At 42.5% G+C, this 24,797-nt stretch overlaps 1 protein-coding gene across 6 annotated transcripts in view; it reads right to left on the bottom strand.

Annotated features, from left to right (window-relative positions):
- The window catches only part of SMARCA2 (SWI/SNF related BAF chromatin remodeling complex subunit ATPase 2), a 166,081-nt gene that overhangs the window by 19,425 nt on the left and 121,859 nt on the right, over nucleotides 1–24,797 (bottom strand). For 4 of the 6 annotated variants that reach the window (XM_037061731.1, XM_037061734.1, XM_037061733.1 and 1 more), the window contains exons 28-29: nucleotides 10,324–10,541; nucleotides 1,648–1,701 (exon numbers count right to left, since the gene is read on the bottom strand). In XM_037061731.1, coding sequence (XP_036917626.1) covers nucleotides 1,648–1,701; nucleotides 10,324–10,541 — 272 coding nt within the window. Of the gene's footprint in view, nucleotides 1–1,647; nucleotides 1,702–10,323; nucleotides 10,542–12,291; nucleotides 12,388–13,626; nucleotides 13,725–24,797 lie in introns of those variants that run through there. The other 2 variants (XM_037061737.1, XM_037061735.1) reach the window with 2 other exon arrangements.

Below are 24,797 nucleotides of genomic sequence, written 5' to 3'. Positions count from 1 at the left end.
ACAGAAAATGGCCATTGCTTTTGAACCTATGAAGAATTTAAAAAATAATTTTAAGAAAGTAGACATCATCATGCAACTTCTGAACATGTCCTAAACTCAGGCTTCTGGGAAAAGGAAGCATGTGAGAGTGAGGGGTGGAACAGCCTCCCCAGCTCCGAGGAAGCAAGCCTGGGCCCCTTGCTATGGCCCTGGAAATTCCAGTTCAAACATGTCTCCAGTAAAAATGGATTTCTCTAGGTGCCAACTACCTACAGTCATACCGTTTCCTCAGAAAGCCTGGGCTTGACATCGGAGGCTCACAATAACCTTTAAAGTTGTTATTAATCCACTTTCCACGGTCACATGACCACTTTGATGGAAGAAGGGGAAAAGAGCTTGTGTGTGTCCTTGTTCCCTGGGCTGGGTGTTTAGCCTCTATATCACACCATTTAGACCCCAAAGCCTCCTTTCTGTGTTGTCGGGGGCGGGTGGAAGTGTTATCCCCAGTTAGTTCATTATCTAAACTGCCCACACTAACTATGCCCAGTATTTACTGTCACAGTCCTGAAATTCAAATCCAAACCGAGTTCTTTCTCACAGTGGCAAAACCAGAACACAATTTTCCACAATTCTTAACATCTCTCAGGACACTGTATGGGTGGTGTGTCTGGCTTCCAGGATGCATAACTGTTCATCGAACACCAACAGAAAATATTTTTTGAAAAGACAATCTTGTTCAATAGTTTCATCTCCACACCGACGTGGGAGGGTACACATCACCCCCACTTTCGGCCTCCTTCTACAAAGGAGGATGCCACAGCTAGTGACCAGTGTTCACTCTGAAACACAGGGCAGTTTCCACTCTTTTTCCTCCTTGCCCTACTTCAGGTCCTATTCTAGTGGGGGAAAACGCCATAAAGGACATTATTGGGTCAACTAACAAATATGGACTACAGATGGTAAAGTATTATACCGACACTTTTTAAAGGTACAGGCTAACTGTACATTCTCAACACGTTACTAACAACCCCCAGCCTTGGTAAATCAGGCAAACCCCTCTCTCCCTCTCAACCAGCATCATCTTATTCTCACAAGATCTCTAAGAGAAAAGCATTTCTTCTTTCCACCTGACAGAAGCACAGACATGCAAATGTTAAACAGATTGGCTTTGGACACTTAGGACTATACGTGACTGGCAGGCCCAGCAGTCATGCCCTGAACTCAACCCAGAGTGTGAACGCTCGGCGTGCCATGAGTTCACTCTGGAACGTCAGACACCACGCACTGCAGGCGATCCAGAGCCAGGGTGCTGGTCACTGAGCTTCTAAAGCAAGACACACAGAGTGAAGAAGCCCGCAGGATGTCAGACAGAAGCTGCGCCAAAAGGGGGGAAAGCCACAGAAACCCACGTCCGAGGTGTGGCAGGGAGGGGCAGGCAGGCTGGTGACACCTTTTCAGAAGTGCATTTACAGAATGGACACCGATGGGAAACACTGCATGAACAACCCCAAAGCCACAGCAGGTGTTTTGGAATATCTGCACCTCCGGCCCACATTCCAGGTGGGGGTCATCAGGAGGCGACTGGAGAAATTTGTTTCTGACTCCTCAGGAATCAGTCTGTTTGGATACCTGTATTTAGAGACACGGGAATACAAGACAGATCCTGACCTGTTTCCTTCTATTTCCAACTGAGAATTACTGGGCACCTTCTCCACGTTACACCTGTGGTAGAGTAGAAAGAACACTACAGTCAGAAGACCTGGGTACCCGTTCCGGCCTGGCTCCTGCCTGCTAGGCTGGGTGACCTTGGGTCATTCATTTCACTCTCCAAGCCTCAGTCTCCACCCCTATCTGCTGTGCCTACCACACGGGATGCTGGGAAAGTCACATGCGTGTATGTTTGGAACCTCGTTTGAAAAAAATATGCTTCTCCATAAATGGGGGAAAACACATTTCCTAACTTTTTGGGGACTTTCCGGCTTCTCTCAAGCTCATAAATGCCTGCTACCCCGACCCCAGTCCCCTTCACACCTGCTCTGCGGGGCCGTTAGAGCACACATTGCATCCGCTGCTCTGGAAGCCGTGAAAACCAGACAGCATTGCCAGGGGTGTGTGTGACCTCAGGGGAGTAAGCTGCTCATCCAAGTCCAGCTCCTCCTCCGTCAAACGGGGACAATACTCACCTCAGATTGTTGCGAACATTAAATAGGGTGCTCTCCTTGGTCACAGTGGCCAGCACAGAAGGTGCACCAAGCAATGGCCAGACTCAGTTTCTGAACACCCGCTGGGTAGTAGACTCTGCTTCTCAGAACTCTATTCTGTTCCAAAAGAACCACTGAGCTAATGACTTTCAACGGGAAATGACAAAGAATGAGCGCCTGAGGTCTTTAGTCCTTTCTGGTATCCCTTTGTGTGGTGGCAGAGAAGTGGCTGGCAGGTGTGACAAGTCTGGAGAAAACCCTCTGTCCCAACAAGGTCTTACACTAGGCACCGCCTGGCACACAGGGAACCATGTGTGGCCACTCAGAGAGCCCTCCTCAGACCCACCGCCCACGCTGCCTTAGGAGAGCAGGATGCTTTGCAGAGGGGGCAAAGCACAAACAGAGAAGCACAGGGGGAAGTCCTGGCTCTATTCAAAATAGGAGAATTAGTTGGAATGTCTGAAATATAAGCGGTGACAATCACCACGAGTGATTTGAAAAAAAGATGGGCGTGGTTCTATGATTTGGAGTAATGGAGATGACTGGTCGCTGAGGATGTGAGGCTCTGAACAAAGGAAAGTCCAGCAGGATAATTTAAAACTGTGCTGACAAGGAGCATGTGGGGACAGACCTACAGCCGGGCAGTCTGGCTGTCGACAGTCGACCTACAGTTGGCTTGGGGAAAACAGTACAAACCAACAAAAACAAAAACCCCCAAATAACAAAAAGAATATTAAATAACGATGTGGATCCAGCTTTACAAATGCATGCGACTACAGATCTATTTTAGAAAGATAATATGCACAGTGGTACGAATGGTCTACCCCAGGGTGACGGCCGATGGGAAAGCCTTTGACACAGGAAACACCCAAATGTGCTTCAGGTAAAGCATGTTGTAGACAAAATCTTGGAACAGTGCAATGACTTTTTAATAAGAGTCCATCCCTTCTGCAGAATGAGTTGACTACATATGAGCCTTGAAAACAGCTCAGCTTTACTCAAAATGAGGGAAATGCTACAAATGCCTCTTCGGCATGTATAGGAATTAAACAAGTACATTTCGTCTTTGGGTTGGAGTACCAAATCCTTGGAAAGGTGCTATAATGGAATGGAATGAAATGTTGTGTCTTATTACCCTGGTACAGGTCATTAGAATTACACACACACACACACACACACACACACACACACACACCCACCCACCCACCCCCCCCCCCCCCTGGCTGGTGCAGCTCAGTGGATTGAGTGCCAGCCTGTGAACTGAAAGGTTGCTGGTTCAATTCCCAGTCAGGGCACATGCCTGGGTTGCAGGCCAGTTTCCCCTCTCTTCAGGATAAATAAATTAAAATCTTTTTAAAAAATTGCTGTTTAAGTACAGTTTTCTGCCTTTTACCCCCATCCCAGCCCACCTCCCAAATAAATAAAATCTTTAAAAACAATTACGTATGTGTGTATTCCCCCTAAAAGTGACCATAATCATGAGGTAATGCCATCGTACCCTTATATAATGGGCTCACATGACCCCCTCTTTTCCTGAATTCCCCAGTCCACCACCTGTGCAGCAACATCGGGTAGGAGGGCTATATTCTCCACTGCATGGGGCAAGTACCTCTAGTTCTATTCAGCAGTACAGGGCTGGAAATAAGGGGGAGAATGCAATAAATGAAGAAATGACTTTCTGCAAAGTGAAAAGAGCTAAGATTCAGACCCAGCTAAGGCTTTCCACCATCCCTACAGTCAGCATCAGGGCTTCCTCAGATGAGGGGTGAAAAGATAGTCCCAGCTCAGGGAAGAGCAGAGCCTTCAGAGCCTCTGGGAGAAAGGAGCCATGTGGTTGTCACCTCTGCCACCCACCCCACTGGGTGCCCGGGCTGCGTCAGGCAGGTCGCACCTGCCTCCCCCGCTGCTTCCCTGTGTCCATTCTCAAAGCTGGTGAACATGAAGTCTATAAACCCTTCACAGACCACAGGTCAGTCCTCAGGAAATATTCCTGCTGCAGTCTTCACACGATTGGTGGAGAGGGAGGAGGTGACAATAAGCCCATATTCCGACTCCAGATTCTTCAGGAACGAGAACAATGCTCACATTTGAAAGGCAAGGCTAATCAAGGTTGAACAAAAGCCACTGATAGCAGAGTAGATAGGAAGCAAATGAACACACTTCAAATGAGTTCAAGTGTCCAGTTGCAAACTAATTACATCCTGAAAGAGTATGTAGATTGCTCCTTCTAATACTGGTTAAGAAATCACAGAGAATAGAAATGGAATCAGAAGACTAGAGATAAGCAAATGTCCCAATTTCAAACGGAGAAAGAAAACTTGAGAACGCTCTGCTGGATGTGGACCCTGGGTAAAACTTAGAAGAAATTATTCAGATGCCACGGGGCTATTTAGAGAAGATAAATAACATCATTAAAGACCAGTAGGGGGTCTCGTAGAAAAAGCCAGGACAAGCTAACCTCATTTCATTCTTTCAGCAGGAATTCTAGGCTGATAGATTGGGCCATAAATGTATAGTATAGCTTGGTGTTAGCCTTTCCTGACAACCTTGAGACAGGATAGATGAATGTGGGTACCAGGATGGCATGGTCAGGCGAGTTCACAGGTGGCTTAATCAACTGTCAGGATTCCTGGTTAATAACTTCCTGTCAACCTGGAGTGACTTTCAGGCCACAGTACAGAGACTTGTCCTTTGCCCTTCAGCAGTTTCTCAACAACAGCAAATGGCAAATCTTCAGATGGCAAAAACAAGCAACCCCCCAAACAAAAAAATAAATCCCAATCCCCCCAAAAGCAAAACACTTAGGCAGATAAGTAAACATGATTTTTGGAAAAGGCACAAAAATTCAGAGTTATGTCAATAGAGTGATAAAACAAAAATCAATTCAGTGGAACTATGTAGGGATAGGAATAAAACCAGTACACACTGGTTTAAAAAATTAAAAAGAAAAAGAAACGATTAGTTGAAGACTACCCTCGGCAGCACGTCCGTGAGAGAAGAGCTCTCTGCATGTTTGGGGAAGCGGGAGTTTGTCCAACATGTCACATGTTCAACCTGAGTTAACTCTGTGTCAGAGTTTCTGGAGGAAGTTAACACACTCTCGAGTCATGTTAACAAACTCTGGTGTTTGGAATAAGAAAGCTATCCATCCTTCAACTAGCCCATGGGGTACCTGTGAAGTTCGGGTGCCATGCTTTAAATGGGGCACTAAGAAGGCAGTATGTGCCAAAGCAGGACCACCAGGGTGGTAGGACTCTAGGTACCACTGGACAGCAAAGTGAGGTGTTTCAGCCTGAAGGAGAATGTCCTGAGGTGAATGAATGTGTTTACAAATGTCTTACGGGATATTTCTTGGATTGAGAACAGATTTACTCCCTAAAAGTCTAAGCAGAACAAACAGAAGTCAGAGGGCTGAATCCATCTTCATGTGGGAAATGGCTGTTGTGTTTAGAGGTGTCCTTTGGAGTGGTGAACTGCATGCTGGGAATGCCACACTAAGGCTGGATGAGTCTGCCAGAGGCTGGGGGACACATAGGGGTTGTGGGAGTAGATCTAAAATCCCTTCCAGCACTAAGAATTGCTCTAGGAATCTTTCTCTTCAGTGAGGTAACTATAAGCCATGTCTCTAGACTTGGAATAGCTCCACCAGACTCCACTCTTCACCTTCTTATTCTACAGTCTTGTCTCAGGGACTATGTTAAAGAGTACAGCCTGGCTGGTGTAGCTCAGTGGATTGAGCACAGGCCTGCAAACCACATGATCATGGTTCGATTCCCAGTCAGGGCACATGCTTGGGTTGCAGGCCAGTTCCCAGCAGGGGACTCATGAGAGGTAACCATACATTGGTATTTCTCTCCTTCTTTCCTTCCCTTCCTCTCTAAAGATAAATAAATAAAAATCTTAAAAAAAAAGAGTACAGATGCAAATTATGTTGAATTCCTTTACAAAGACATAGTGATAAGTTAAATGTCACATCAACTGAGGATATGATTTTAAAAGCCTTCTACATAAACAGGAAACAAAGCATGCTTAACAAGTCAAAACAAAGCCTTCTAACACTACTCGATATAAAGTTTTCTGTTTGGGGAAATAAAACAGTGGGGACGAGGAGCAGCAGACTGGTGCTCCTTCCAACAGCAAACTGCAGAGAACGCTTACACTTATGAATCACAGAGTTTGGGGTGACATTTTAAAAATGATCCTCCTTTAAAAAAAACGAGGCCTGGTGCTGAAAACAAAGACAATAAATAGATGCTTATGTTATCCCAGTCCTTTGTAAAAGATAAAGATACATCTGTCCCAGAATCATGGAAGAACTTTGAAGGAAAAAAAGAGAACTGTCTCACAAGAGCTAATTAATTCTTATATATTAGTTAAATATAGATGGCAGGTATTATTTAATATACTGCTAATCTTGCACCACTGACAGAGCTGGAACATTTGACTGAGGTGAGGGGAGGGAAATTAGCACAGGTGGTATTTCCTTCACAGGCAGGTTGAGTTACTATATTAGTAACTGACTTTAATGGTGCAAAATTCTGAACACATGGAGAGGCACATTTCCCAGCAGCATTTTCTAAAACCAACCAAAAATATGACAACATATCTAATTACAGCCCTCCTAATTTGAGTGCCTCCTACTTGAGCACCAAGTTTGGTAAGAGAAATAAAAAATATAAATAGAGTGAGTGCTTTTTCTCAAGGATTACTAACAGGAAACATGTATAAAAGATGCAGCGGTGGGAAATTTTGTACATACACCCCAGAATGTACCTAAAATGTGGTAGCTAATAGGATGGGTCTCATGAGGGTGCTTTTCAAAGGAAAGGTAAAATAAATACATAAAAAACCAGACAACTCGAGGGGTGGGGGTGAGAAACGACTCAATGTCTGCATGGTGAAATATTTAAACTCCTTTCACTATAGTACAACTACAGATGTGCGCTCAGTGATCAGTCCCACAGAAGATGTGTTTGGTTTTTCAGAAATAAAAAGATGCAAAGCCTATCGGAAAGGACACTTACTTTATAGTGCTCAGAGCCCCGTTCGCCCATGAGATTAGTTATAAATAGTCAGAAAGGCTGATTATTAATAATTAAACTGTCCAGAAAGCTTGGGTTTTATTAACTCATCAAATCTTTATAACGCTGCTAGAGGCAGGCCAGTAATTATTCCATTTTTTAGGTAAGAAAACTGAGGCTAAGTAAATTGCTCCCTCCCACCCATGCCAGGTGGCTCAATTGATCAGAGCATTGTCCTGTGCCCCCAAAGGTCGTGTGTTTGATCCCTGGTCAGGGCACACACCTGGGTCGCAAGTTCAATCCCTGGTCCAGGTGCATAAGAGAGGCAACCAATGATATTTCCCGCTCACATCAACGTCTCTCTCTCTCTCTCTCTCTCTCTCTCAAATCAATGAGCAAATCCCCAGGTGAGGATTTAACATTGCTCACTCCCTGGCCCACCCCCTCACTTCCCCTGCCCCACTAGGGAATGCAGGAGTAGCGTTAGGATCCAAACACAGGAGGTTAAATCAAGAAAAAGCTTGGGCTCTAATCTGTTGTACTATGCTTAGCTGATGTTGAGGGACCTAACACTAGACTACTCTGTATTTTGGGTGGTTTCTAGGAAAGGTGGCAGTCCATAGCCACATGTATCAGAAAACCACGAACTCAAAAGGCTATGTGATTTGAGCCAGGAGATGTGAGTGCAGGGGGCCAGGTGTGGAAAGCATGACGAGAAAGGGGAACTGACACTCCGTACTCAAGGAATCATGGTGGGTCAGGGAGACCGCGGCACAGCAGAGCAGGCCAGCCCACAGACGGGAGGTGGCTTCTTCTTCACTCTGACCCAACTGCTATCTGAGGGAAGGATGGGTAGAGCCATATTTTTAGGTTTTTCCAAAAGGGGGAGGGGGAGTAAAAAATACCTGAAGTTTTATAAGATCTCTCTAGTTTAATGTGCTTTTAATTAAAAAAAAAACAACAACTATGTGAAACATGAACTAAAACAATCTGTTGGCCGTCTGTGGTTCACTGGCTGGTGATCTTTCTTACGCCATTAAAGGTGAAGACAGTCATCACCTAGTACAACAGGCCCAGCTTCTCAACCTGCAAGACCTTTGTCGGCTGTCCTCAGGGCTACAGCAGCCCTACACTCACCCAGCAGGTAATGAACAAAATGCCTGTCACAGATCAAGGCACACTGGGTGCCCAAAACAGACATTTTGCTCTCCTGAGAAAAAGGCAAAAAAGCTAGAGGCATCTGCAGAGTGATACACTCGCCTTATTTTTTCCTTTCTACAGGGGCTGATACAATGAGGTGTTACTGTCCCAGTTGGCCTCCCAGACGCGGACGGGTCCTGCCTGCGGCAGATCCACTNGGTTCACTGGCTGGTGATCTTTCTTACGCCATTAAAGGTGAAGACAGTCATCACCTAGTACAACAGGCCCAGCTTCTCAACCTGCAAGACCTTTGTCGGCTGTCCTCAGGGCTACAGCAGCCCTACACTCACCCAGCAGGTAATGAACAAAATGCCTGTCACAGATCAAGGCACACTGGGTGCCCAAAATGGAAAAAAAGCTAGAGGCATCTGCAGAGTGATACACTCGCCTTATTTTTTCCTTTCTACAGGGGCTGATACAATGAGGTGTTACTGTCCCAGTTGGCCTCCCAGACGCGGACAGGTCCTGCCTGCGGCAGATCCACTGGTCAGGCTGAGGGTAAACAGAAACTCAACAGGGAGAGTCACTGATTCTTGGTTTACAAGGAAGTTTGCTGACCAGTCTAATCAGAGAATGGACTCGTGGCCAAGTTTTCCTTCCTGGATTGCTGTCGATCCCCTGTGTCAATGAACAACTCACTCAAACCCAATATGATGGGGTTGCCCTTTGTGTTTACTTCAGAATTTTCAAAGGGGATCCACTTTTCCAAAAAAAAAAAAAGAAAGGAAGATGGTAAAAAATATAAGCAGGAGACTTAAGAGGCCTGGTAGGTAAAGACAGACAAATTATTCTGACCCTTTCACAAGCATCTCCTCCCCCCACTCACCACCATTTCTGAAAAGTCCTTAAACATAACACAATAAAAACATAAGAGTAAAACCTCATGGTTGAAAGTTTCTTGCTTTTTTTTTTTACTATTTAGTCTTTACAATGAAATTTTTTCCTCTGGTATAACACATTCACCAGAGTCACAATGAAAAACTAAAATCACAACTTATTTATTTTTAAACACTTCCAGGTATGCAGAGCAAAACTAGTTAATGTAAAAAAATTGGTAACTAAAAAAATCATTAATACCATTATGTAATTTAGAGAAATAAAATGTTTAAATGTTTTGTTTCCTAGCACTTTTTCAACTGCAGTGAGATATGATCTTCTTAATTACAACTGCGTCCGATGATTATCGGTAGAAAACAAATCAACTAACCAAAATGCAGCCTAACTAGATAATCTACTGCATAGGGCTGACCAAGACCCTAAAAGACCTCTGCTTTGGTTTTCAAATAACTACTCACTGTCTAAAATAGTCTGGGGATAGTGTTCAGTATAGATTTCTCAAAGTCCACATTCAAAAGTTCCATGAAAAAGAGGGAAACTTTCTGAGGTATCATCCTCGCTGCATAGTATTATTAGGAAGAAGAAGGCGGCTCAGACAAGTGCTCAGAAGTTCAAGTGCATTGAAAGGAACGAAGGAACAGTCATTTTGATAAAGCATCTGTTTGGTTGTGAACAGAGTCTTCACGTGAAATATTTACCTTAAATATACTAGAACTATACTTTTTCTAACAACTCAATGCAAAAGTATAATTTTATTCTATCATCCCAATCCTTCCACATAAATGACGACATTTCAGAGGTCCTTAAGAATCTTCTTCCAGTTTGGATCGCTTTCGTTAGTTTTGTAATCTAAACTCCTGTTTCCAGATACCTTAAACACTACTCCGTAAAACATCACACAAGACAGTACCAGTGGCCATTTTGAACATGGCAGAAGGGCACTGATACCTTTGGCGGGAGAGCCATAAAACACAAAGTGGAAAGAACGTAAAAAACCCAGCGCACACCTTCATAACTCTGGCTCAGAGGAAGCCTCACTTACACCCTTGGTGAAGACCATCAAGAGGGAGGAGAAAAACACTCACCTGTCTTTGTAGTTTATCACAGTATCGATGATAGCGTTCATCTGCTTTGTCAGTTTAGGGGGATTTGGTGAGAGTTTCTCCGCAGGAGGGCGGCCTCTTCTCTTCTTAGCTTTTTCCACATCTTCTTTTGCAGGATCTTTATCCACATTTCTTCGTCTTTTTCGCTTCTTAAGCCGTACTTCTTCTTCCATTTCTTCCAAATTCCCGTCTTCGATGGCCTGTTAATATGGCACAAAGGAGAAAAATTCAAGACAAGAAAATAATAAATATGCATATATACACATACAACTTGAATAATTAGAATAAAATGAAACAAAAAAATAAAAGTTAACAGCAGTCAGTGGAATAGGAAGAAAAAGGGAAGACCACCATATTGAATAAATGCATCTTTAACCCAAGTCTGCTTTATGAGTAAAATATGTGGAAGGCCTGAAACACTAATAGTAAAGACGATGGCAAAGGTGAGAAGATCTATACATTTACATGTTTGAAGTTAACTGAATCCAACTAAAATTTTGGCTCAAAGGAAGAATAAGACCTTAAATGTCTCATTACTGTAAGGGGAGAGAAGATACAACTACAAATAAAAGGGATGAGTGAAAAAAAAATTTCCCTGAGAACACATCCTTACAATCATAAGCATTAACCATTTCTTTCATATGATTTTACATCAATTTATTCATGAGTCACAACATAAATCAAAACTGTATCCAGATTTTGTTCTAACATAGCAATTAGTAAATAAGAAAACGGAGAAGAGCAAAGCCACATTCCTTTGTAAAAGCACTTAAATCATCCGATGAAGAACACACACACTCACAAACAACAAACACTTTTTTTTTTCCAATTACCTGCAAACGCTCGCTTTAAACCAGAGCCAGCAGCACTAATGCAGAGAGATAATAAAATAGCTATAAAAACAACCAGGTATGAAAGAAACCTGTTCATAAATGGCTAAAAGATCCATGTGACAGACCCAGAAGTTTAAACTTTTTTTTTTCCTGGTACATCTCAAAACTTAAGAAAAAATAGAGGGGAAAAAAAACTGCAAACGAAAAAAAAAAACCCCACAACAGATAAAAGAATATTTGATCACGAAAAAATATTTTTTAAATCTTTAAATTATATTTCAAGATTGCCTTCTTACACAAAATAACTGATGTTGTTATTTGTTCCTCCTGCCTCTCAATATTGCCTCCAGTATGCAAATGCTAATCAATCCTTTCTCGCAGCTGAAAGAGCTCTAATCATAAGGCAATTACCTTCATTTCTCCACAGCACCAAACATGGCTAATATTTATGATCATGTGAGTATAACAATCAATATAAAGAGTGATTACAGCTCAGACATAATTTCTTTCACTTGTGTACAATGCCTCCTGAAAAAGAAAGGTTTTGTGAAGAAAACCTGGTGCAGAACACAAAACAACCTGGCATGTTAAAGATGCCAGTGGGATTAAAAAATATGTTTTCTATGCATCTTCCAATGTGCAAACCCATAGAAGCAACATGCACACAGACAGAATCCTAAGGGGACAGTCTGAGCCTAGGCCTTAATAATCAAAAGACAATTTCCATCACGATCCTACAATGTTCAGATAAGCACTATGAAGGAGGCGAGATCTGATGAATTATGAGGAAAAAGGAAAAAGGAGGAAAAAAAAAAAGCTCCACATTATTCATTAATATTCATTTGCCTAAAAGCAGGACACCCACTATACAGCTAAACACACTGCAGCTAAGCGAAGATTAAGAAAAGGAAATTGTCCCGCAAATCTTGGAGGCTGAACATGCTAATAATAAATACAGCATGCAAGGCTGTCAACAGTTAATGGTACTGCTCTCCTCAAGCACCCAGTTGCACACAGAAATACGGAGAACACCGGCTTTTGATGTGTTACACACCTACACATGCCTGGGATGTAGTTCTACTGAATCTTCAAGACGGCAACGAAAAAGGATATTTACCTTACCACTATCAGCAGGCCGGCTATCGGAAATCACAGTTAGTGGGGATAAAATTAACAAGCCAGCAAAGCAGCGAGCTGCTAGTCTCTTCATCAGCTGATCAGGAAAAAAAAGAGAGCTGGGGAAAGGCTATGTTTTCATATACAAGTAATTTTATTTCACTGAAAATTTAATACTGAAAGGATTGTGGATACTCAAATCTGCTGTTTCATTCTACCTACTACAAGGCCCGAAGCCTTCCTCCTTCAGCCTGTTTTAATATTGACAAGTACTTATCATATTTTTTTCCCCTCTTGTTATTCCAGGCAGCAGAATTAGAGATTTTTAGCTCAGGCGGTTTCTGATTCTTACTTGCATTTTAACAATTAAGCCAGTAAGAAAACAAATTAATATTCAAGTGTATTTTCAAAAATAGAAACAAGGTATGCTTTTTTGGTATTTTAAACCTCATTTTAGTGATTTTTAATAAAACAAGATGCGTGGTTTGGGAGCAGTCTAAGATGATTTTTTAAAATAATTTCTTTTTCATTAAATGCATGTCAGTAAAAGCAATGTGCATGTTCTTAAGTTCAAGTATTTTCATAAAATATGTTATTCTGGTCTTTACAGAAAATCTCAAACAACTGTGACACTTCACTTTCAGTTTCATGCTGTAAAATTTTTCATTGTTTTTCTTTTCAGTGGTATAAATGAAGAGGGAGGGGGAAGTTGTAAAAGATATTTCTAGTCTCACCCCCCCCCTTAACTTTGAAAAAAAAAAAGGAACAAAGCATAAGCTTGTGATATTTGGACTTTTAAATCTCTAAATCTAAGTAGCTAAAAAGCAAAAACAAATTAAACTGCAAAAAGAACTAGTAAAACAATTTTTATTACAATTGCTAATACATGCAGATTCTTATCAAATTTAGGTTTTGGAATCACACAGAAACACACAAAGTACTGACCATTATTCCCCTTAAATTAAGGTTTTATGCAGGAATGCAGAGAGCTACAAAACATCCTCCCTCCCCCCCAAAGACCCCAAACATCCATTTGCAGTGCTTCGTGTCCAGGGATTTCTAAGGGTCTTGTTCTAATGGAAATCAATCCACTAAATATTTCCCGGTGCTTTTCGCACTTAAAGAGTAGAGTAAGATTACTCCTGCATGTAAGTAAAATTATTCATGGACATTTAAAACTGTTCTTTAATTTAAAAAAATTACTTAAACTGGCTCAACTGACTCAACTGACTCAACTCAGTGCTAGGGGGGGGGGCGCAAAAAAAAAAAAACCAAAAACCAAAAAACTTGCTACACAATGCTAAAGTACTACCCCAAAAAGAATTCCCTTCCAAACCTTTTACCAGCACAATAATGAAATAAATCACAGAAGCAAACCCCCAGTTTCCGACTGGTGACGTGTTGCGCAAGAGTGCGAGCCCTAATTCAACATACAGACGGCTCCCATGCTGAACTGCCTCTAGATTTAATGAAGTGAATAGGAAGGAAGTCGGGGGAAAAAAAGTGTACAAATAAGAAATTAACACTTTCCTTCCCTATGCAAACGGTGAGCTACAACTACAGCGAAGTTTGGTGAGGCGCTTCTTTCCTTAAAGGCACACTGCACTCTTTTGGCTCCGGATGTCACTTAAAAAAAAAAATACCTTCTGGTGATAAAAAAAAAAAAATCCCCAGCCAAGTTAAAACAGTGAAGCATATTTCAGCCTGCATTTTCCTGAATGAAGCTGGGAATTACTCCTTTCTCCACTGGATGGCAACCTTTTTTCCCCTCCCTTCTTTCTCTTTCTTCCTTTCAATTTTTTCTTAAAGAATACATTTTCCTGACACAGGACGGGCAACGATGAGATACAGACTGACTCCTTTCTCAGTTCCTAAGACAGCGGCTGTGGGTTCAGCTAAAACGCAGGAGAGTTCACGCAGAAATAGCTGTTTTAGAGGAGCCACTCTGCGGCTAGCAGAGCACGTGGCAGACCTGGGAATCAGCCACGCGTGGGTCCAGCCAGTGCCCCTGTCATCCTGACACACACTAGTCTTTTAGTGGAAGTCGGGCAGTCCAGAGAGTCGGTATTACCCTTGTTCTCCTTGTCCACTGAGTAATGAGGTGCCATTATACACGGCTCCACAATACACACTGCAGAATGGATCCAAGACTATGAATGGATAACCCAGGGAAAAGCAAACAATAGCCACAAGCCAATTCAGGCGCGTGGTTTCACTGGGGTTGCCTCTTCCTCCTCAGCATCTCCCAAGTCCACCACACAGCTGTGGCACAGCCCTTACAGTGGAACAGACCATCTTAGGGAAACTGAAAGGAGCAATTGGAAAGACATCTAGACAATGCACGGGAAATTCCTTGGATATGAAATGGAGAATTGAGTATTGTAATACTTGGCTCCGATGTTTAAATATCACATTTCTGCCCACTGACACATTCTCTGGGGGTGCCCGCCGCCCCCCCAGGAGCTCTAGGATTCCAGAAGAACCTAGGATTCTACTGAGGGGTGGCAGTGGGGTTACAGAGTTGAGAGCTAAGCATTAAAGAATTGGGTTATGTCAATATTATCACTACTTCCTGGGGGCTACTCATACATCACTAAACTTGATTCCATTATTTGGGGAGCTTAAACTTCCCTCAAGCTGTATGGGGCCCTGGAAGCCAACAGTATAGGTAATGATTTCCCCCCCCCCCCAAAAAAAAACAACCACAGCAACAGCAACAAAAAAGGAACTTTAAAATTTAAGATTGCACATATGAGAAACTTTCTTATAAAGGGAATATTTAACAACAGCAAAAAACCTTGAATATGGAATTCTTGTTCAAAACGACACATCATTTTAGGCACTTAGTCTAATAAAGGCTGCAGCACTTTGGGATACAAAATTTCAGACTCACAGCTTTGCACAAGTATGAATTTGGATTATTATCATCCCCCAAAGCAACTAGTTAGAAAAGAATGCATCAAATTCCCTAAGGCGATGAAATAAGCTGGACACAAAAGGACAAATATTGTCTGATTGCTCTTAAGTGAGAAAGAAGAACAATGGTTACCAGGGGTCAAACGGAGCGGGGATTGGTGCTACTATTGATTAATGAGCACAGAATTTCAGTGTGGAATGATGAAAAAGTCCTGGAGTGGATAGAGGTGATGGTTGTACAACAATGTACTGAAATGCACACTTAGAATGGTTCAAACAGTGTGTTTATGGATATTACCACAATAATAAAAAACTGCCCTGGAAAAAATTAAACTTTCTAAATATTAGGGAGGAAAAGCTCCAACAACTGCAGGTTCATACATGTTCCTACCACCTCAACACACAGCACGCAATGCTAGTGAAATCTTGCTAGCTTTTCTTCCAAACTTGAACCTTATGAAATTTCAAAAGCTAGCATGTTCAGTCTTGCCCTGGCCAGTGTCTAGAAGCCTTTCAAAATCCTTATTCATTCCAATGTTATTGAGATAGTCACAATGTAACAAAATACCTGTAGATAGACCATACCTATTCAGACTTTATTTTCATAATTTTGTTAACAATGTCAATAATAAATATTCAAGAAAAGAGACATGTCAACCTGCAGGCTAAGGATTTTTTTTTAGTATACATTTTTTCTTTTTCATGGTGGTACAATTATAACTGATGACATATTGATTCAATAGACTCTCATTTCTTCACGTATTTGCCAGGCAACTTGGATGCCAACTGCACTTCCAGCTCCGCCTGGGTGGGAGACTGAAATATGCAGCTCGGACCATAAAGAGGAAGGGAATGGAGCCTCAATGTAACTCAACTTTTGGTACAGTGAGTGGGCTTTTCGGTTTCTTGTTCAACTACTTTAAAAATCACTTTCACAAAAATGGGCCAAGCCTCTCTCTGTGCCCAGTGGCAAATGGAAGCTACACAAGGAGACTCAGAGGAGAAAAAGGAAGGGGGAGCCACAGCTTATCCTACTGGGGTGAGGCAAATTAGCACACCATATCAGGTAAAAGCGATTTGGGGTTGGGAAGGAGAAAACCAGTATAGAAAGGACAGAAATGATTTCAGTCATAAGATAAACTAAATACCCATAGGGTGACTTTCGGGCCAGTATTAAGCTAACACTGTATTCAGAGAATGACTTTCAGATTTAGCAGACAGTGGCTACCCGAAACACCCATCCCCGAAGACGCTACCATATTGCAGACACAATGGAGTGACACCTCTGTTGTTACAGGTTGAGGCAAATACCACGCTGCAGCTCCCTCAGGGGAAAGCAATCAAAGAGCCAGAGAGAATCTGTGAGCCTGAAAGAGGCTTAGAGAAACAATGGAAAATTAAAAGAAAGGCAGTGCTGCCTTCTGATCCTGGCGCCATTCATCTAGTACCTATAAACTCATAACAGGGCCAGAACTCTACCCGCTGGACTCTCAAGCAGGGCTTCTCAGATCAGTCTGGGCATCCTGGGTACTTCGGTATTCTCGTACACTAGAAACATGAAGACGTGCCAAGGCCCAAGGAGGAAACAGATTGTGGTAATATTTCAGCACTTGCAGAGAATAATTTGATGCTATTGAAACACACAACAGAATGATTACGGGTATAACCTCATTTGGAGATGATATCAGATGGTGAGCTGGAGGTCCCTGAGCCAAAAAATAGATGGTTCTCTTCTGAGTTTCCATGTGACAGGCCGTCCGTGAGGAACTGGGCCCCCGCCCAGGCTTACATGCACTACCAGACAACTTCTCTCTTGCAAGTCTATAAAGACAATGCAGTTAAAAGCACCCAAATCAAATGAGAGGGTGCTTGAGAGTAGGGCACTTGCTTTGCTTGAGGCAGATACAAAGAAGGCCATTAATAGCCAAACTACAAAGGAGTGGAACACATAAGTAAAACAACCCCCCAAATAAAGACTATCATAGTTTGAGGCCATCTGATAGAGGAAAGCAATAGCTTCAGTTTCAATAAATCTGCACCGTCACCACCAACAGCAGCAGCAGCTCACTCGCATTGTTCTCTATGTTGCCAGGCACTCAGCGCTTTCCATACCTTTGCTCATTTAATGCCCATTAACAACCCTACGAGGTAGGAACTATTACTCTCCTCACTTTACCAATGAGGAAACTGAGGCACAGAGAAATGAAGCATCTTACTCCAGATAATACAAGTCACAGAGCCAGCTGGAGTTTGAACTCTGAAAGTTTGGCTGCATACACTATACCCCTAACAAGGCTGTTCATCTACTTTGAACCACATGTCATGACTGAACCATCAGGAAAAGGCTAAATCATGCTTGCTAGGTTCAGGGGGAATAATGCAAGCACAAAGATAATATGGTACATCTTAGAAGGAATTCCAGCAAAGATACACACGAACACATGTGCAGTCCTTGCTTTGCATAGAAATGTGGGACCCTGTAAGTTGAAACCATACGCAACCATTTTAACCATCAATCGAAACATTAGGATTGTTCCATGACCTTTACAAATTTAACTCAAAACACTAAAAACCCATTGTTGGTTATACATTTACAGGGAAATAAAAACCATGGTAAAATGAATGTTTATCTAGTACACAAATTTGAAATAACAGAAATCTTGAGCATTAAGTAACATGATCTGAAATGAACAATTTTTTTTGCATGCCTTGGCAAATTGCTAAGGATCAAGTTCTAACAGTTTATCCTTTGCCTTTTCCATGTAGTTAAAGATCTCAGAATTGTTTCAGTTTGAAGGGATTTTTTGTTTTGTTTTTACTGACATCATTTTCTCTGGAAGATCTTCATCTTTTCCATCTCAACCCTTTCCTCAATGACGTCGGTTGAGTTTGCCCACACTAAGTCCCTCTGGATGAGGGACTTAACCTCCCAAGTCTCTCCCTTCACGGCCACTTTGCCATCTCCCATCTTTCTTCAGGTAAGCTCTGGAGAGAGGGCTGTCTCCTCAAGCAGATGTCTCACCAGCAATAGATGAGCATCATAACCACCTGCTGTCACTAATCCTTGGAACCTGGGTGCTAATTTCGCAGCACCACCAGCCTGCCCCACAGCCACCAGTTCTTGCCCATTTCTTTTTTTAAAAAATAATTTTCTTTCTTTTTTAAAAACAGATTTTATTTATTTTTAGAGAGAAGGAATGGAGAGAGAAAGAGAGGGAGAGAAACATCAGTGTGTGGTTGCCTCTCACGTGGGCCCCACTGGGGACCTGGCCTACAACCCAGGCATGTGCCCTGACTGGGAATCGAACTGGCAACCCCTTAGTTTGCAGACCGAATTCAATCCACTGAGCTACACCCACCAGGGCAAGTCTGGCCCATTTCTAAAACCATGACACCAGCCTTTACTGGCAGTGAAGAGTCTTCTTCAGGCTCCTTTTAACTACCAGCTTTTTTCAATGGAGCAAGTAAGTACTTTAGTACTTTGGCCTGAACATTACACAAATAGATTGGTATTGTTATTTCTATTATTACAGTTTTCAATATAAAGTAGATGCTCAAATTCAACTGTAAGTGCCTTTATGTTTTTAGTGAAAATTGAAATACACTGATACAACTTTTGCTTGTTTTTTTATAGTCAACAGACTTTTTCAATATGGTTTTCAATATTGTAGGTAAGTGTAGGACTCGTCCTGTTTTCGCTTGATGTTGCCATTTTTAAGTCTTCTAATCACACTCAATTTTGCTTCCTCTTTGTTTGTTTGATGCACTTTCACATTTAGTGGGCAATTCCCTCTTTTGATTATCTATTTTTGTAGAGTGTTGTGTGGGTTTATCACTGGGAGATAAGGAGACATCACAACATGTTCCATTGTCTGTGCATGGACAAAATAGCATGCTCAGTGATGTGACTGATTATAATGTATGTGTGATATTTACATAGTGATTTGTAGACTGAAAAGCCAATGATCAAGTTTGTACCTTATGCAGTGACTCACAGTTACAATATCATTGTGTTATGAGCTGAATTGTGTCCCCCCAAAATTCACAGGTCAAGGTTCAAACTCCCAGTACTTTAGAATGTGACCAGCTGGAGATAGGGATATTAAAGAAGTCGTTAGCTCTGGCTGGTGTGGCTCAGCGGATTGAGTGCTGGCCTGTGAACCAAAGAGTCACCGGTTCCATCAGTGACACTGGCACATGGGCACATGGCTAGATTGCCAGCCAGGTCCCCAGTAGGGGGTGTGCGAGAGGCAACCACACACTGACATTTCTCTTCCTCTCTTTCTCCCTCCCTTCCCCTCTCTAAAACTAAAATAAAATCTTAAAAAAAATTTTTTTTAAGAATTAAGTGAAAATGAGGTAATTAGGGTGGGCCCTAATCCAACGTGTGATTGCTGTTCTCAGAAGAGGAGATTAGGACACAGACACACACAGAATGAAGACCTCGGAGAAGATGGCCATCTACAAGCCATGGGGAGAAGCCTCAGAGGAAACCAACCCTCCCAACACTTTGATCTCAGATTTCCATCTTCTGGAAATGTGAGAAAACCATGTGTTGTTTAAGCCACCCAGTCTGTGGCATTCTACTATGGCAGCCCTACCAAACGAATACATAGGGTAACTGAAATTTGTTACTGGGGCACTAATGTTTGTTAACTGTACTGTATTTCCAGTAATGGAAATTTGTACACACTGGAATGGTGCCAAGTCAGGTCTGCCTGTACCTGTATAAAACATCCCTCTGAATAAGTGATGGCAGCCTTTATCCTTCCTGCTACGCTGGAATCTAAGGAAAACTGCCCTGCCCACAATACTTGCTGCCTGGGCAGCCATGTTCCTCTGTCAGGCAACTTGTCCCTGTCCTGGTCTCACCCTGCAGGGCTGAGAATGGTCCCTGTTCTCAGGGTGGCCTATCTCTAGGCTTGTGCAGGGCCTGGCATGAGGGTGTCCGTGTAAAAAGAAATGAGAGCGATTGGCTGAATTAGTTCACTTCTGTTAGGAATTTGAACTGTAAGTGTGAAAGAGGTTATGTCCAGTTGGTGTGGGAGTTGAACCCGGATGCGAGTCATGAGGTAGCACCTAGACTGAAGATGTTATGCTTAGAAGCCATAAATCAACAGAGGACAACTAGAGATATGCAGCGTATACTGTGAGAAGGGGAAAGGGGGTGGCCGGTTCTAGGGAGGATTTAATTGGACATACACAGACAAACCTGTATTTGGTTCAGCTATATATAAATGCATGCATATGTACACATACATACATACATGTACACACATATTATTAGAATGTCAGTAGAGAAATGTTTGGCTCTAGTTAAAGTTGAGAAGCCAACTTGGAAATGTACAGTAACTTCAAATCTGGATTTGCTCAATTATATCTGTATGATGCTTCTAAATATACATAATGCTCTTTGTCAAGTATGATTGTCCTGCTTTACATAATGCCAAGCCAATAAAGCTGACAATCCAAGACAAAACTTTGAGCCCTGGTTAGCTAAGAGCTATAGATATATCGCAAACACAATCTGCTATGCGATAAATTTTAAATCAAAACCCCTAATTTTTAAAAAGATTTTATTTATTTTTAGAGAGAAGGGAAGGAGAGAGGGAACATAAATGTGTGGTTGCCTCCCATGCGCCCCCTACTGGGGACCTGGTCCACAACTCAGGCACTTGCCCTACACCGGGAATGGAACCAGCGATCCTTCGGTTCTCAGGCTGGCACTCAATCCACTGAGCCACACCAACCAGGGCTGAAAGCTCTAATTTTATTTTTTAGAAGATTTTATTTATTTATTTATTTTAGAGAGGGAAAGAGAGAGAAGCATCAACATGTGGTTACCTCTAGTGAGCCCCCTAGTGGGGACTTGGCCTGTAACCTGAAAACTCTAATTTTAAAGCACAAAGAAACACGAATAGAGGCAAGAATGACCAAGTTTTACTAATAAAGACACTTAGCACTATTCTGGGCTAGCATGCTTCTGTAGCTTCTTGGTAGTCTAAGGCAGGACTAGCTGTTTTGCTGGGAATCCCTGGCTCAAAGCAGCACGGGCAGAGTGGGGTGGCAAAGGAGGAGACAGGAGGAGACAGGTCAACTGAAACGTGGCTAGAGATTTGCACAGGTTAGACAGACATAGGAACTGGCTCTGGTTGGCAGTAGCCTTCCCGCACAGGAGATACCCTCTAGCACGTGTCCCACAAACAGAGGATGTAGAGAAAACCTAAGAGTTGCACACCTGATAGTCACCTGATCTGAGAGAAGTTAAAAGTCTTCTTCAATCGACCTCCACTTAAGAATCTGCCCACAGCATGGACCCTCTGCTCACTCCGAGGGGCTCACATACCAACAGTCAGCTATGCTCCCCAACATCTTGATGCCAGTTACATTTGTTATTGGAACTACATAGTTCAATTAGGTATTACATAAAGTCAAATGTAATTGTGAAAAGGAATAGGGTTCTTATTTCTAAAAGCAGTGAGTACAATGAAAAACTCCATAAAAAGCAAGCTCCTAAAAAAAAACACCCTACTTAAATTTGCCAAAGGCAATTATAATTATAACCTCTTATAAAGGGAATTATAATCTTTTGTAATCTGGGGCAGAGTCTGCACGCGGCAGGCTTGTGAGTATCAGGATTCTCACTCCCAAGCTGGGTGTGCTAACCAGACCGGGGACCCTTTCACAGTGTATAGTATATCCAGTCTCCACATGTGGACTTCAGAGAGGTTACGATTTCATCAATTACACCCCAGTGAAGCTGAAATTTAAAAAAAATGTTCTCACTCTAAAAACACTAAAACTGGAAATCCTAAATGATACACAATGGACGTCACTTTTGCAAGAAAGACTTAAGTGTTCTAGCCAGCAGATTCAAAGAAGCAAGATACATCAAGAATGTAAGCATTAGTTTCCATTAAAACTTTCACCGGTGTATAATTACCTTCAGTGATATTTGCACTGACCAACCTTCCACAAGTTTTTGGCATTTTGGCTAAGAAGGCTTTTGGTGTTTTCTTTTCGGAATGGGGTGGGGGACACAAAGGAAGTCCTATTTTCTTGTTTGTTCCATTTTTGTCCTGCAGCCCTTGTCTCCACAGCTCAAATCTGAATTTTTTCTCCGTAGTTATGAGATACATCCCATTGATGAGATCTCTACTTCTTTTGTCAGTTTGCTGGCCTACCCGAATTCCTAAATCATGATCTGTATATCAACCCCGAGTCTCGCTGTCTGGACCCTGGAGACGTCCATGGTCTGATCCCACCCAATCTGGCTTGCCACACTTTCCAACTTGTGAACACTCCCCCAAGCGGCAGGAATACGAATCGGGCACTCACCATAGCACGACAAGTCCATGCCCTGCCTCGAATTTTTTCTCTCCGTCTCATCTTGCAGCGCCTTTCCCGATCACTGTACCTGCGCAGCCCGTACCCTGCTTATATATGATCAGCTCCCACCGCCTCCCTCAGAATCTTGCTCAGCAGTAATAAGTCCTTTAGTTGTTTTTTTTCTTATCTCACTAGACCACGCCTTATTTTTCTCTATTCCCTTCCAGTACCTAGCACAATACTGGGGGAACAGAAGGTAGTAAAAATACAGTTGAGGGAAGAAAGCTTTTACAAATTAAAACCAAAAAACCAAAAATCAAAACAGTTGAACACAAATTCAACTTTTAGATAGGGTACCCTGGGAAAACTGTTCTTAGGTATATACTTATAGTACTATTGGTATATATAGGTATATAGGTAATCAATTCAAGTGTACTTGTTCTAGGTGTTTCTAATCAAGTACAAAATTAGAAATTCTAGCATCAAACTCTCTGCATCTTCCCTGCATCACCTAGAGAGCACCCCAATTCTCCCCTTCCCTTCACTGGGAACTTCTACAGAGTCACTTAGGACTGACGAGTCTACTTCCCAACCACATGATAAAATACCTTAGCACCCAGGACGTGAACCTTTTTCAAAGCTGCCCAAATCTTCCGAATTCCCATACCAGTCTTGCCTAAAACCTATTTTATTTCCTTTCTCCTCCACCGCTCCTTACTTAGTATCTCCTTCCTACAACGAGGCAGTCTTGAATTTCCTTATCTTTTCTCCCTACATTCCTCACGTTCTTCTTTGGCGTTTTTTTCGTGCTTATAGGTCATAAATGTGCAGTCAAATAAGTGTGGCCAATTGATTCTTTAGAGTCCACAGCAGACATCACTAACAATTGTGATGTCCTGACGAGCAACAGGTGAGGTGTCTCGTGAGGACCCTGGAAGGACTTTCAGCTGGAGAACTCTAGCACTGCTCCCCTGGGGAAGCGATTTTCAGCCTTTTTTCATCGCGTGGCACACATACACTAATTACTAAAATTCTGTGGCACACTAAAAAATATATACTTTGTTGATCTGACAACAAATAGGTGTAATTTTAATTCCTTCCTCCTGGAGGGCTATTATTGTACTGTTTGTTGTCATTTTTAAAATTGGACAATCTAAGGGAAAAGGGGTCAGTACCCCTGACCAAACAGACAGCTATTGCATGTTTTAAAAGTCTTGCAGCTCACCGGTTGGAAACCACTGTCCTAGGAATGTCTCCTACCCCAAGGATAGCAAAGGCTGCTAGCACCCCCCACTCCTAGAGACGGGGCTCCTCTGTGGCCCTTCTTCTGTGGAGCATCCCCTAGCTATTAATAGCAGATACCTACCTACCTATGAGGAGTCCATGCCGCCACTCTGGATGCAAAATTTCCGGGGGAGATCCAATTGGGCTTCAGATGTGACCTTAAATGTATCCAGCTTCGAAAATTCTCTCCCTAGCCTTGACTTCCTTTGGCATTAGTAATCCAGATTTCTAGTATCCTACTGAATGTCCCAAATCAAAGTCATCACTTTTCGCCCAACCGAACAAATATTTCTCTTCTGAATCTTTCCACCATGCCCAAGGACAGCATCATTTCCCACCACACCCCCAGCACCCCAATTATCCAGGCTAGAAACGTTTAGAACCACCAGTTTCCCTTGTTACATTCCAGCAGCCCTGGCCTCAGCCGCCATGTAGTTTACCTCTAAAATACACAAACATCTTAAACAATCTTTCTGTTCCCTTCTTGCTCCTTGCTCTCAGAAAGGCCTCCTCTTCCACAAGGTCAGATATAAGGCCCTCTCCCCCTGAAGGGTTTTTCCTCACCTTTTTCTAGGGCCCTTTTAATGCAACCTTCATAATGCAAATGTTTACACCCCCCATGCTTAAAAAGAGGGACACATCACTGTCCCATTCCAAACTTGTTCAGGCTCTACATTCTTTCTCAAAGATAGAATGAAGCCCAGTTTCTTCGACCACACACAGCCTCCGGGGCATGGCTCCACCTAGTTTTTCTTCTTCACTCGGGTCCCTAAAAAGCCCGCAGGCTCTCAGCACGCAGGTCAAAGCTGCAAGTCACACATTCCTGAGCCTCCCTAGGCCTGGAATTCTGCTTCTCCTGCTCCCCCTTCCCTAGTCCAATAATGCTGATCGTTCACAATATCACACTGAATCCCTCTTTTCCACCACATTACAGGAACTTTTATTCAGTGTTTATTTAATTCTGCTTTGTATGAGTTT

Source organism: Sturnira hondurensis, unplaced genomic scaffold (genome assembly GCF_014824575.4).
Source record: "Sturnira hondurensis isolate 20B ecotype Veracruz unplaced genomic scaffold, ASM1482457v3 Scaffold0013515, whole genome shotgun sequence".
Lineage (NCBI taxonomy): Eukaryota > Metazoa > Chordata > Mammalia > Chiroptera > Phyllostomidae > Sturnira > Sturnira hondurensis.
The sequence above is the reverse complement of the archived record's forward strand: the minus strand, read 5'-3'. Positions and strand labels throughout refer to the sequence as shown.